Raw genomic sequence first — 11,462 nt, forward strand, 5'->3', positions numbered from 1 at the left:
TTAGAAACAGTACCAACAAAATCCTTATTTACTATACTTTTTGTGTACCCCCAATCTCAATGATCTGTATCCGCCTATGATTTTTGAAAATGCATATTTTTGGGATCCATGTGAATTCCTGGTTCATTCTCTATCGATCGGCAATAGTTGCGTTAAGATTGGTTCAGAAACCTGGCCGTGATAAACAGTCTAAAATGTATCTGCAATTTGCCCGTTTTTACCCCCCCCCCCCCCTCTACCCCCCTATTGACGTTTTTTAATTTTTATTTTTTAGAAATGTAGATCACGTTGAGCGAAATCAAATACCGTTTGAATTTTGAAAATCGGCCCGTTAGATCTCGACAAAGAAATGTTTGTGATAATTTATGTGATGTGATGTTTGTGATAAGTGTTTGTGATAAGTAAATAATTTTTTTTTTGTCTTCTACATTGTTCTTTCTTTCGTTTGATAATGGTCTGTTGGCCGAAATATCAAGTAAATAAAAGGATAGCTTTGCATTAATTTTGGTATTGACTCGAGGAATTAGGTCAATGTTTTTCTTTCATATAACTGTATCAATCATGTTCCTCGCCAGAGCACTGGCAAACATTAGAACTGATGCAGTGCTCTGATTACGAGCGAGCGAGCGCAGCGGGCGAGCGAGTTCATACTAAATCCTGAGTATGAGCGGCCGTGGGGACGCTCTTCAAAAGCTAATATCTTAGGAACGGGACATCCGATTGACAAGCGGTCTTCTTTACTGAATGTCATTTGGACGTAAAAGTTCTGTGGTGTGATGGCCACCATGCGTTCTTGCCAACCACCGCACGTGGCGCGTGGTAAAGTTGGACATTTTTTAAGAACCCCAAAATTGCAACCTCAATAACGGCACAACGGTTGGGCCGATTGAATTGAAACTCGGTACACAGTTAGGTCTCCATCAGATAATTCATCTGCATGTGTTAAGGTTGGGGTGCTACAGCACGTGCGCACGTGCAGGGGGCGCTCCCAGATCTCGAGAACGGCTGGGCCGATTGCGCTCAAATTTGGTACACGGCAGGGCACTAAAGAGGTACACGGTTGGGGACCAGTTAGTAGGGTGCCGTGCAAAAGTCAGTTTGGACCCCGCTTGCGCGTGCGCACGTGCAGAATGCCGCTTCCAGATCTCAGGAACGGCTGGGCCGATTGCGTTCAAATTTGGCACACCGCTAGCGACCAGTTAGAAGGGTGCTTTGCACAAGCCCGTTGGAAGTGCCCTCTCGCCCTTGCGCACGTGCAGGGCTCACAATCTCGCTCGCTCGTTCTTCGCCCAAAAGGCGTTTTACTGGTTATACTTGAATCCAAGGCCCTAAATACACTTGAATCTTGATTTGTATAGTGGCTAAGTCGTTGGCATGTCCGTAAGAACGTCAAATAGGTTTCTTGTTTGTCTTGCTTTAAACTGTCAACTTTTCAAGCAATCAACTTTTGCATTATAGTTAGGGTAGCCTGGGGCAAGACGCCCCAGATAATTTATTTTGCTACGTAAATTTTGTCCCACATCACCTGAAAGGCCAAATTTGTGCTCAATGCGTTCTTTGGACATTTTACTTTAAATTGCACCCCTCAAATTGATTCACTTATGATCGGACTCCAAGCTAGGAAGTGATTTGTGAAGCAACTGCAAATGGGGCATTTTGCCCCAACCCCAGGGCAAAACGCCCCACGGCCTGGGGCAAGTAGCCCCATACCTTAGATTAAAGATTTAACATGGTAGTTGGCTAAATCTTATGTGAGAGGTCCGTTAGACCTCTGGAGGCACGGCACTGAAGTTAGCACATTCCATCCTTTCAGGTGCTCAGCATATGACACTGTTGTATGAGCAGGTTTTTCACCTACCTCATAAGACCAAATAATAAATTATTGCAATGCAAATGTTAACAAAATACTTCCTTTGCCATCCAGTTGCTGAGAAAAATACACATAAAGGCATAGAAACTTACTGTTCGCCAGCTACCGAACATTAGAAAGTGGGTAGCCCCAACAACACAAGAGGTAAAACGCCCCAGGGGCTTTTTGCCCCGCGACCTTCTGGGGCGTTTTACCCCATCACGTAGTTCGGTCAGAGAACAACGCCTTGCACTCCAGTAAGACATAATTTAACACGAACCAACCCGGCATGATAAGCGTCAGACAATAGTTGTTCAAAATACATAAAAGTCGTTAACCTAATGTGGACCATAAAAGAACGCCATGATTCATAATCTGACAACAAAACATAAAAATCACTCAAAAAACACATTTTTAGCTATATCTCCCGAAAGAGTCATCACAATTTCTTTCCAGTCTGCTCATATAATGATCATATAGTGCACGTTTTATAGAAGAGATGATGTTTCCCCAGAACCCTGCCAGTTCCGAGAAACATCGGTGAGGCGTTTTACCTCGGCGGGGCGACTTGCCCCGGTCTACCCTACATATGTTCAGATTTGGCACCTATCTGGGAGAGCGATAAAGTTTGGTCACTTTCCATAGGATAACATTGCAGCCATCCGACCCTTCGTACCAGTGACGTCACGGAGATCCTTGCTTGGGCCTAACGAGCATACCTCCTATACAGGACCTTTGGGGCCTTTGGTATTGGCACGTATGCCCATATAATGTCCGGTACCACCTCTCTGGGTCCGGCGGGCTGCAAAAAAAAAAAAAAAACACGTAACAGTAAAACCAGGAGCGCAAGCGTTCTTGTTGAGCAGCTTATCAGTTGTATCAGCCTCAGACCGGTATATTTCAAAAAATTATATCATTGCTTCAACGGACATCACGGACAGATAACACCCGTTCAACATAAAGCATAAATATCACACACATTCATAAATATAAAGAAGCGGGTGCAATAATCCCACTGACCACTCATGGGCTGGTACATTTCATAGCCTCACTATCGTCACTTCTCACTTGCCGTAAGCAGGACTCGGAGCTCCGTACGACTCCTCAGGCTTGGGAGCGGGGCCATACGAAGTGGACGGCTCGTAGGCGGGAGCAGGCTTGTAAGACGGCTTGTAGACGGGAGCAGGCTTGTAAGAGGGAGCGGGCTTGTAAGGAGCAGGCTCATAAGAGGGCGCGGGCTTGTAAGGAGCAGGCTCATACGAAGGAGCAGGCTTGTAGGCAGGAGCAGGTTTGTACGTAGGGGCAGGCTTGTAAGATGTAGCAGGCTTGTACGGAGCGGGCTCATACGAGGGGGCAGGCTTGTAGGCAGGAGCGGGTTTGTAGACGGGAGCAGGCTTGTAGGTGGGAGTGGGCCGGTAAGAAGGAGCGGGCTTGGGCTGGTAAGACGGGGCCGGCTTGTAAGAGGGAGCTGGCTGATACGACGGTGCGGGACGGTAGGACGGCGCCGGAGAGTAGCTACCGCTGTGCTCGGGGTACTGGGCCTCGCCCTCGTAGGTGACCTCGGCGTTATATCCGCCGTAGCCCTCGTTGTCGGCCGTGTACGTGACGTGCTGGACTCGGCCGTCGGGCAGGTTCACCGAGTAGGAGCCCTGCACCACCTTGGTGTCGCTGTTCTCGTTCTGCGAGAACACGGTGCCCGTGTAGTGGTCGTTGACGGCGTACTCGAACTGGTACGGCTGCGCGTAATACTGAGGCTCCTGGTACGACGCGGCGTAGGAGGGCCTCTGGGCGTAGGACGGTGCCGGCTTGTAGGCGGGCTCAGGCCTATAGGCGGGCTTGGGGCTGTAAGCCGGCTTAGGTCTGTAGGCGGGCTCCGGAGGGCTGTAGGCAGGCGGTGGCGGAGCTCCGTAGGACTGGCCGCGGACGCTGGCAGCCACCGACAGCACGGCGGCAACAACAAACACCTGGAACACATGAACCGGATTAGTATAAAGAATTCACAGCATTTTTCTTTGTGTTGCGTGAACAGAAACTTATGCATCGCCTAGAGCTTAACGCCAGTGAACCATACGCGCAAGACAGTTATATCTCCCTTCAAACCCGTGGTTGGTCACCCGCTGGCCGCTAAGTCTCGACACTCCACTGTTCCACCATCCTACCTTCATCTTGTCCGTGTGTGTGCTCCTCAGGTCTGTGTTCTTGCGTCGCCGGATCTGCGGAGCGACTGATGCTCTGTGCCGGCGCGGTGCGCCTTTTGTACGGCGTGTGGGCCGGGCGGGGTCAGCCAGCCAGCCTGCGCCCTGCGGCCACGGCGTGAATGGGGCCGCTCCCTACTCTCAGCTCGGCGCGCTATCACTGCCGTTTAGTGTCTTGAAAAAGATATGACATCATTTCAACATATTACATAAAACAGTTTTCGTACATTGTAAGCTTTTACTCACTCATCTCATATCTTCATTAGTTCATTCAATCAATGACCAAAATAGAATAATTTTTCATTATTTTATCATGCCGTCAAGTCCTCTCTTTTCATGACTTAAAGGTATTATCAGGGTTTTTTCCGAAATTTCGGAGTTACTCAGTGAAACGTGTAGATGAAGGTGGCTGAGGCCCCGATCCGAAGTCATTCGTCTCAAAATTGCCTAATTTCCAAATGGTGGGCCTCCAAAGTTGATCCGTCTGCCAGCCAGTACCTGGAGGAGGCAGTACCAAGTACTCGGATACATTTCCCTATAAGTCCATAGGCTTAACACTAGCTAGAGACTTCTAGAGATATTTTGTATGCCAGATAAGGCCGTCGCATACCAGATAAGGCCGCAACGGCCGTTCAACGTTACGTGGGGAAATTGGAGAAATCTAAAGACTTTTTTCTCTCTGACGTCTCCACTCCGCAACTGGCAAGCGTTGTTAGCATTGGCTCGTGTCGTCGTAAATAAGATTTGTTTGACGGATATTCCGTTAGTTGAGTGTGTTGTAATTTCTGAGGCTGTATGAGTTGGACGGAATGGCGCCATCCCGCCAAGTGCGAAATCGGCGGTGTAGTTTGAAGGGTTGTGGAAAAACAAAGGCTGATTGTCATTTGTCCCGATCTCAACTTCTTCCATGTTCCGAAAAACCGTGTCAAGTAAGTCCAATTTGATATGCTGGAGATTGCGGGGCAGGCACTAAGTGAAAAACAGTTGCATATTTTACGAAATTGTATTAATATATGTTTTTATGTCAAACATGCACAAATGTAATGATCAAATGTTTGAAGTGTTTGAAGTGTTTGAACACACAAATGTTTGAAGTGTTACTCATACATCAAACAGTAAGGCGTACGAGTAAATTGTGTGGATGAAGTCTGAGTGGTCCGAGGAAAAAAAAAACAAGCGAACTTGACCTAAGTCCTAATATTACCTATTACCTAATAACCTACTAAACTACAGCCTCCCACGAACCTACAACCTACATGCTTCAGCTTACAACCTACAACCTACAACCTACAACTCGGAGTTCATCTACACATATAACTTAAGTACTCAATGTACTATCTGTGGTTACTTGTTATCTGTTACTTGTACTGGAATGGCAAGCCTTGCAATTTTCCCAGACCTTTGATCACAAAGTCATGCTGTTTTTAGGAGACTTGGTTGGGTGGCTGTCCTAGAAGATGGCTTGGCGGACAAGCAGGTTGACGAAGCACTTGTGTGTAACTGCCACTTCAACCCTCAAGATCTTTTGCTTGGAGAAAGGGCTAGAACGTCACCACATGCCGTACCGTCAATAGCAGTCGTGGAAGGTGGGTTTGGCATTTCCTTTGTAATTGAACTGGTTTTTAGCACAACTTGTAAAAGTGGCACGAACATTGTTACATTGAACACTTGATGTGATGTAGAACCTGATAGCTGATGTTGAGTCTTGCAAATTGTATGAACAGCAGCTGGTGCATTGAGCCTGACAAGTGACGTTGGCACCCTAGTAGTCTCGTGTTTGAGTGTGGTCACCTAAAAAACTTGTGTGTAACCAACCATAAAGTTTTTAAATATAATTTTGGGATAATATTGATGTGGTGTGTTTTGGTCATATGGCTTGGATGGTGACTACCACTAATTAAGGAATGCTTCTTCACGACAATCTCCAGTCTCCTGAAGCACCATCATCTATATTTTCTTCCCAGGGATTCATCCCTGAATCACAATCATTACCTAGGCCAGATAACTTTGCTGGGCCACATGGTCAAAACAGTTGCAGCTACAGGGTAGATATACCAGCTGTACATGTATTTGACAGACTAAACATTCTTTCTGTACATCTGGACAGGTAAACTTGATAGGCGGCCGGCGCGCGCCCATCGGCACCGGCGGCCGGCGCGCGACCATCCCATCGGCACCGGCGGCGGGCGCGCGCCCATCGGCACCGGCGGCCGGTGCGCGCCCATCCCATCGGCACCGGCGGCCGGCGCGCGACCATCCCATCGGCACCGGCGCCCATCCCATCGGCACCGGCGGCCAGCGCGCGCCCATCGGGCACCGTCGGCGGGCGCGCGTCCATCGGCACCGGCGGCCAGCGCGCCCATCCCATCAGCACCGGCGGCGGGCGCGCGCCCATCGGCACCGGCGGCCGGCGCGCGACCATCCCATCGGCACCGGCGGCGAGCGCGCGCCCATCCCATCGGCACCGGCGGCGGGCGCGCGCACATCGGGCACCGTCGGCGGGCGCGCGTCCATCGGCACCGGCGGCCAGCGCGCCCATCCCATCAGCACCGGCGGCGGGCGCGCGCCCATCGGCACCGGCGGCCGGTGCGCGCCCATCCCATCGGCACCGGCGGCAGGCGCGCGACCATCCCATCGGCACCGGCGGCGAGCGTGCGCCCATCCCATCGGCACCGGCGGCGGGCGCGCGCCCATCGGCACCGGCGGCCGGTGCGTGCCCATCCCATCGGCACCGGCGGCGGGCGCGCGCACATCGGCACCGGCGGCCAGCGCGTGCCCATCGGGCACCGGCGGCGGGCGCGCGTCCATCGGCAGCGGCGGCCGGCGCGCGCCCATCGCCGGTGCGCACGCGCGCGCCCATTGCAGAGAGAGGTGATGTGATTGACCCTGTTGGCCCCCCCTCCCCCACCCTCTGACCCGCCCGCGCGCCCCGACAGGTCGTCGTGTAGCGCGGCGCTCCGCCAGCTGCTGTGCTGGGGTTGGCGGCGCTCAGCAGCTACCAGCTGATGCAGCGCGCCGTGCTCGCTCGCCGCGGCGCAGTGTTTATAGCGCGTGCGCCGGGCGCTGACGGCAGTCGTCTGGCAGCGACAGCTCTGCCGGTGACGGCACACGCTGCTGCTGCAAAACTGGACAAGGGCCTGCTTGGGCTCCTGGTCCTGGATCGGTACGCCGGCTCAGTCACCTGATGACGGCGGCGCACAGCGTGACCTACCCGCCCTACAGCCGGCCCAGCAGGGTGAGTAGTGAACTGAGTACTGAGTAGCGCTCAGAGTTAGCTTGAAGTTGTTTAACATGATGCACTGTTCTTCATGAGTCGTCCCCATCGCTGCTTGTGACTTGCAAGTTCCTTCTTTTTCGGCAGTGCGTCCCAGCAGCGATTTTCACCTCTGAGATGTATAGTTGCCGTACTAGTGAAAAAGTGTATATCTTTGAAATAAACATTCCGTTTCATCTGCCCACTACCACTAACGCCCCTCTGCCCTCTCCTGCAGCGGACGGGGAGACCCACCTGACCGCTCCTTCCCCCTGTTCTGCTGCAGGCGGGGAGGCCCGCCCTGACCTTCTTTTCTACCCTCTGCCCTCTCCCGCAGCGGACGGAGAGGCCCGCCCGGGCCCAGTGCCGCACGGAGAGGCGGTGGCGCTGGAGGCCAACACCCCGGCTCGCGACCTGTAGCTGACGGTGCTGGAGCCGCGAGTCACCGTGTTGGCTGGCCATGGAGACTTGGAAAAGGTGGGTCTCCGCGCAGCGGAGGAAGGGGCGGCGGCTGACAGTGGTGGCCGCCAACGGGGAGCTGGGCGGCGTGGGTCCATGCATAGCGGGGATGTTCGAAAGGACAGCATCAGCTGCATTGTTTGAAGAGCTGCTGCAGTTGGGCGTTGAGATACGATCGCAGACTTGCAAGGAGATGGGCTCCTGAGATGCGTGCTTTTTTTTTGCTCCGATGATCCGGCTGATCGCTGTTCTATGAGGTCGTATTACCCGCCCGCGGTCACCAGGCCGGGGAGGTATATACGTCTACAGCAGCTGTGTTATTTGTCTGTCCCGGTTGTATCACCCAGTCTTCCCCCGTCCTCAGGCCGGTGAGGTGCGTCTCCAGCTGCGCTGTCAGACGATCCAGTGGAACGAGCAGCAGCCCATGTACCCGTCCCGGCTGTGCCGGTGTGTCTCCCAGCTTGAGCAGCGCCGGCCGACCGCTGCGCTGCTCTACAACTGCCACGTCCACACACGATGCACGGTCAGTCATTATACCGAGTAATGCTAATTATAACCGCGGGTGTTTTGTTAGAATGGCCCTGAGAGTGTGCCTTTGTTGTGTGATTATTGTTGAGTGCGTTTTCTAGTTGTGAAGTACACTGTGGTAGGCTCGACATTACTACTCATTAGAAGTGGCGGGAACACTGCCCCAATGCCCTATTGTCGATTGGAAATGAATAACTACAGCCGCGGCTCCTGACTGTATCCCTTTTCCCCGTGCGCCCTATCGCAGGTGACGGCTGACCAGGCGGTGCTGGTCTCGACCGCGGCCGACGGCCAGCCCGCCCAGGAGCACCAGGTCGCCTCGCTCTCCTCAGCCTCGGTCTACTGGAAGGCGCTGCTGGCGCCGGCCCTGTGGGCCGGCTCCCAGCACCCGCTCACAGAGCAGGTGTGCCACGCCGACTGGCTGCACTGCGCCGACGACCGGGGGACCGCCGGCGCTGAGCCGGCCGGCTCGCAGCTGGACCTGCCACTAGAGACGGACCTGTGCGACCTGGACGTGCGGCTGTGTCAGACCGGCTGGTGCTGGGCCGGCGCCGCCCGGTGCGCTGTCAGCTGGACGGCCGGCCCGTGCTGGCCGCGCCCCAGGCGGCCGACGCGCCGGCTCCCGGCGGCGGCGGCGAGCGGGCGGTACGGGCGCTGCTGCAGCTGCCGACAGCTGCCGCCGCCGCGGACAGCTGCCCGCTGCTGGTGGTCGTCTCCGAGCCGGCCCTGCTCTGCTGGCAGCCGGCACTGCTGCTCTGGCTGTCCCTGGCCACTCAGCTGGCCAGCAGCTGAGTGGCCCGGCGCCGCCGCCACTACCCCAGCCGCCCGAGCCGCCGCCGCCGCCGCCGCCATGGATGTGCCCCGGCCGCAAGGACACTCGGGTACCTCGCGATCGGCACGGAGCCACACCACGGAGAGGAACCTACCCGCAGTGTCACCCAACACCTCCGCTGCGGCGGCCGTCTCCCCCACTCCGCCGGCGCCGCCCGCCGCTCCGACTTTGGCCTGGCTGCCGGCCCTGGAGCGTCTGGAGGTGCGCCTTCAGATCAGCGCGGTCACCGTCACCGTTCCGGCCGGTCCAGAGAGCGGCGGCGGGGCGGCCGGGGACGCGGAGCGGACGGCGGACCCGCTCCCGGCCGCGGCCGGCCACCACCCGGCGCCGGTACCGGGCCGGGTCCGCAGCAGCAGCGACTCGGGCCACCGGTACTGCCTGCACGGACAGCTGGTCTCTGTGCTGCCGTCAGTCCGACTGGACAGCGCTGCGCTCAAATCGGCCGCCCTGCCGACAGTGCCGGAGGTGCCCGTCCGACTCACCAGACCTTCAGCGGCCGCAGGTCAGTCGCGGCCGCCGCACGGCCAGCTCATACCGGCCGCTGAGGAGGGCTTTTCCATAAAACTCTCAGTGCTAGTGATTTTGGCATTGGCATGGGGGCGGGTATTGGTACTCACTACTCACCCTGCTGGGGCCGGCTGTAGGGCGGGTAGGTCACGCTGCGCGCCGCCGTCAACAGGTGACTGAGCCGGTGTACCGATCCAGGACCTCAATTATGATTATAAGTAAAACGGGATGTAGGGATGAAGTCAGCTTGTGCTCAAGACTGACGTCATGACAATCGACACGTGAATATAACGGGCATGTTTGCTCCTTGCTGTCGTGCGGGCGTTCGAATCTCTCCCAGTTTGTTGGCCCGTGTCTCTCTCCCGTCCCCCGGGTCTCTCCGCCGGCTGACTCCGCTCTGTCTGTTCCAGCCGGCTCCCAGCTGCGCTTGCCGAGCCAGACGCAGCAGGTGATGTCGCCGTCGGTCGTGGTGCGCGACTGTGCGTCCATCCCGTGTCCAACGCCCCCCCCCCCCCCCACACCGCGCGCTGCTGCCGGGCCCGCCGTCGTAGTTTTATGGCCTTGCGCCGTCAGTCGCCAGCTGGTGGTGGCGACCCGTGATCGCTCGCGTACGTTCGCCGGCGCGCCCATTGCAGAGAAGGGGTTCGCGCATGCCCATTGTAGAGGGGCGCGCCCCTTGCGGAGGCGGTACGCGCTACGCTGTAGACAGTAATGCTTGTTGGGTAGCCCCTTTGCACATTGTTTGTTCATGGATGTAAATACAAGTTACATGACTGATGAGTGTAATGCTTACATTTTTGAACTAAGAAATGCCACAGGGCAGGTTACCTTGGTGAGTTTCTGATATCAACATACTGAACATAAGAGCAGAATAATTATCCATAGAGCGTTAAGGATTTTAGCCACCGAATTCACCAGTCAGTAATTGCACATGGTGGCACCATGAGCATGAGTACCTCGCCTTGTCCGATCCTTTTCACAACTAGCAAGTAGAATGTGGGAAAAGGCAGGGAACTTCAAAGCATGCGCATATGTAGATAGCTGATGATTCTCTCTGTTCAAGCACGATCTGGCACTCTGCAGTCTGTTCTGTTCCACATGAGTTGCCGGGACAGCATCACACATGAATTTCTGCATGCTTCAAACAGAAATGCCTTAATTTTCCTTAAAATATATTCATTTTTCACACAAAGACAACAAAAATGTACATGCAGGTGGGTACTGTGGCAAGAAATTACATACAAATGTATTTTGCCATGTAGGTACCCTCCTTTCACATCACAATCATCAATCATAATTAAGAGCACCAAGACGTTCTTTGCGACTTGCGAGCCCAGCCGTGTCAGACCAGCTGATGCAGGGGCTCTGTCACAGGGGGCACAAGGCCCAGTGGTTATGTCACAGCACAATGTTGTACAACCTGCTATTCAAGAACACTTAAATCTTGAAAAACCTGTAGCTCTCTTGTCACCTCACTTTTCGCACTCTTGACAAATCACTAATCAGTCAGATCAAGACTGAAAATTGAAGAGGATAAGCTCTTTTGTGGGATGTACTTGCAGTTTCAATTCAATGACATAAATTACTCGAAATTACCATTTAAATTGTACTGTACCATGACGAATCTACCATTGAAAGAAAATTCTATCATGACCCTGCTATAAAAACCTGAAACAAGCTCCAATTGCATATGATAAATTTGGCGATGTTTATAAATCTTGCTGCCTTAGACAAGCAAATCTTCAATTTGTTTCAATTTCAGTCGAGTTCTTCACCAAAAATCCATCGTATATCGACAACCAATGCCTATCACCGAAATCTTGTAGAAATCCTCAATCC

The 11,462-nt window shown here is 54.2% G+C and overlaps 2 protein-coding genes and 1 long non-coding RNA gene across 5 annotated transcripts; 2 read left to right on the forward strand and 1 right to left on the reverse strand.

Annotated features, from left to right (window-relative positions):
• Positions 1-2,728: 2,728 nt before the first annotated feature.
• Positions 2,729-4,148, reverse strand: LOC122368466 (adhesive plaque matrix protein-like). The gene is made up of 2 exons (XM_043342408.1): positions 4,009-4,148; positions 2,729-3,813 (listed from the first exon to the last, which is right to left on the reverse strand). The coding sequence occupies exons 1-2, from the start codon at positions 4,012-4,014 to the stop codon at positions 2,914-2,916; spliced, it is 906 nt and encodes a 301-aa protein (XP_043198343.1). The 5' UTR covers positions 4,015-4,148; the 3' UTR covers positions 2,729-2,913.
• Positions 4,149-4,502: 354 nt separating this feature from the next.
• Positions 4,503-7,160, forward strand: LOC122368467. 2 transcript variants are annotated; one of them, XR_006254244.1, is made up of 3 exons: positions 4,503-4,973; positions 5,473-5,630; positions 6,981-7,160. It is a non-coding gene; the product is annotated as an uncharacterized LOC122368467 (long non-coding RNA). The 2 variants fall into 2 exon arrangements; XR_006254245.1 differs by lacking the exon at positions 6,981-7,160 and adding an exon at positions 6,152-6,212.
• A 6-nt stretch (positions 7,161-7,166) lies between these two features.
• LOC122368468 (transcription initiation factor TFIID subunit 4-like) lies at positions 7,167-10,401 on the forward strand. 2 transcript variants are annotated; one of them, XM_043342409.1, is made up of 5 exons: positions 7,167-7,279; positions 7,635-7,774; positions 8,121-8,279; positions 8,532-9,618; positions 10,034-10,401. In XM_043342409.1, exons 3-5 carry the CDS (start codon positions 8,181-8,183, stop codon positions 10,333-10,335), a joined length of 1,488 nt encoding a protein of 495 aa, XP_043198344.1. In that variant the 5' UTR covers positions 7,167-7,279; positions 7,635-7,774; positions 8,121-8,180; the 3' UTR covers positions 10,336-10,401. The 2 variants fall into 2 exon arrangements, with proteins under 2 accessions (XP_043198344.1, XP_043198345.1); XM_043342410.1 differs by lacking the exons at positions 7,167-7,279; positions 7,635-7,774 and having other exon boundaries at positions 8,232-8,279; positions 8,617-9,618.
• The last annotated feature ends 1,061 nt before the right edge of the window (positions 10,402-11,462 follow it).

This window comes from Amphibalanus amphitrite, unplaced genomic scaffold, assembly GCF_019059575.1.
Source record: "Amphibalanus amphitrite isolate SeventyFive unplaced genomic scaffold, NRLGWU_Aamphi_draft 000949F_arrow, whole genome shotgun sequence".
NCBI classification, from domain to species: domain Eukaryota; kingdom Metazoa; phylum Arthropoda; class Thecostraca; order Balanomorpha; family Balanidae; genus Amphibalanus; species Amphibalanus amphitrite.

What these genes read in the sequence shown, in the direction of transcription:
- LOC122368468 (XM_043342409.1), top strand. Translation starts at nt 8,181, where the DNA reads ATGTACCCGTCCCGGCTGTGCCGGTGTGTCTCCCAGCTTGAGCAGCGC. An exon ending in ACGTCCACACACGATGCACG is followed by an intron (nt 8,280 to 8,531) that starts GTCAGTCATTAT and finishes GCCCTATCGCAG; the next exon opens with GTGACGGCTGACCAGGCGGT. An exon ending in CAGACCTTCAGCGGCCGCAG is followed by an intron (nt 9,619 to 10,033) that starts GTCAGTCGCGGC and finishes TGTCTGTTCCAG; the next exon opens with CCGGCTCCCAGCTGCGCTTG.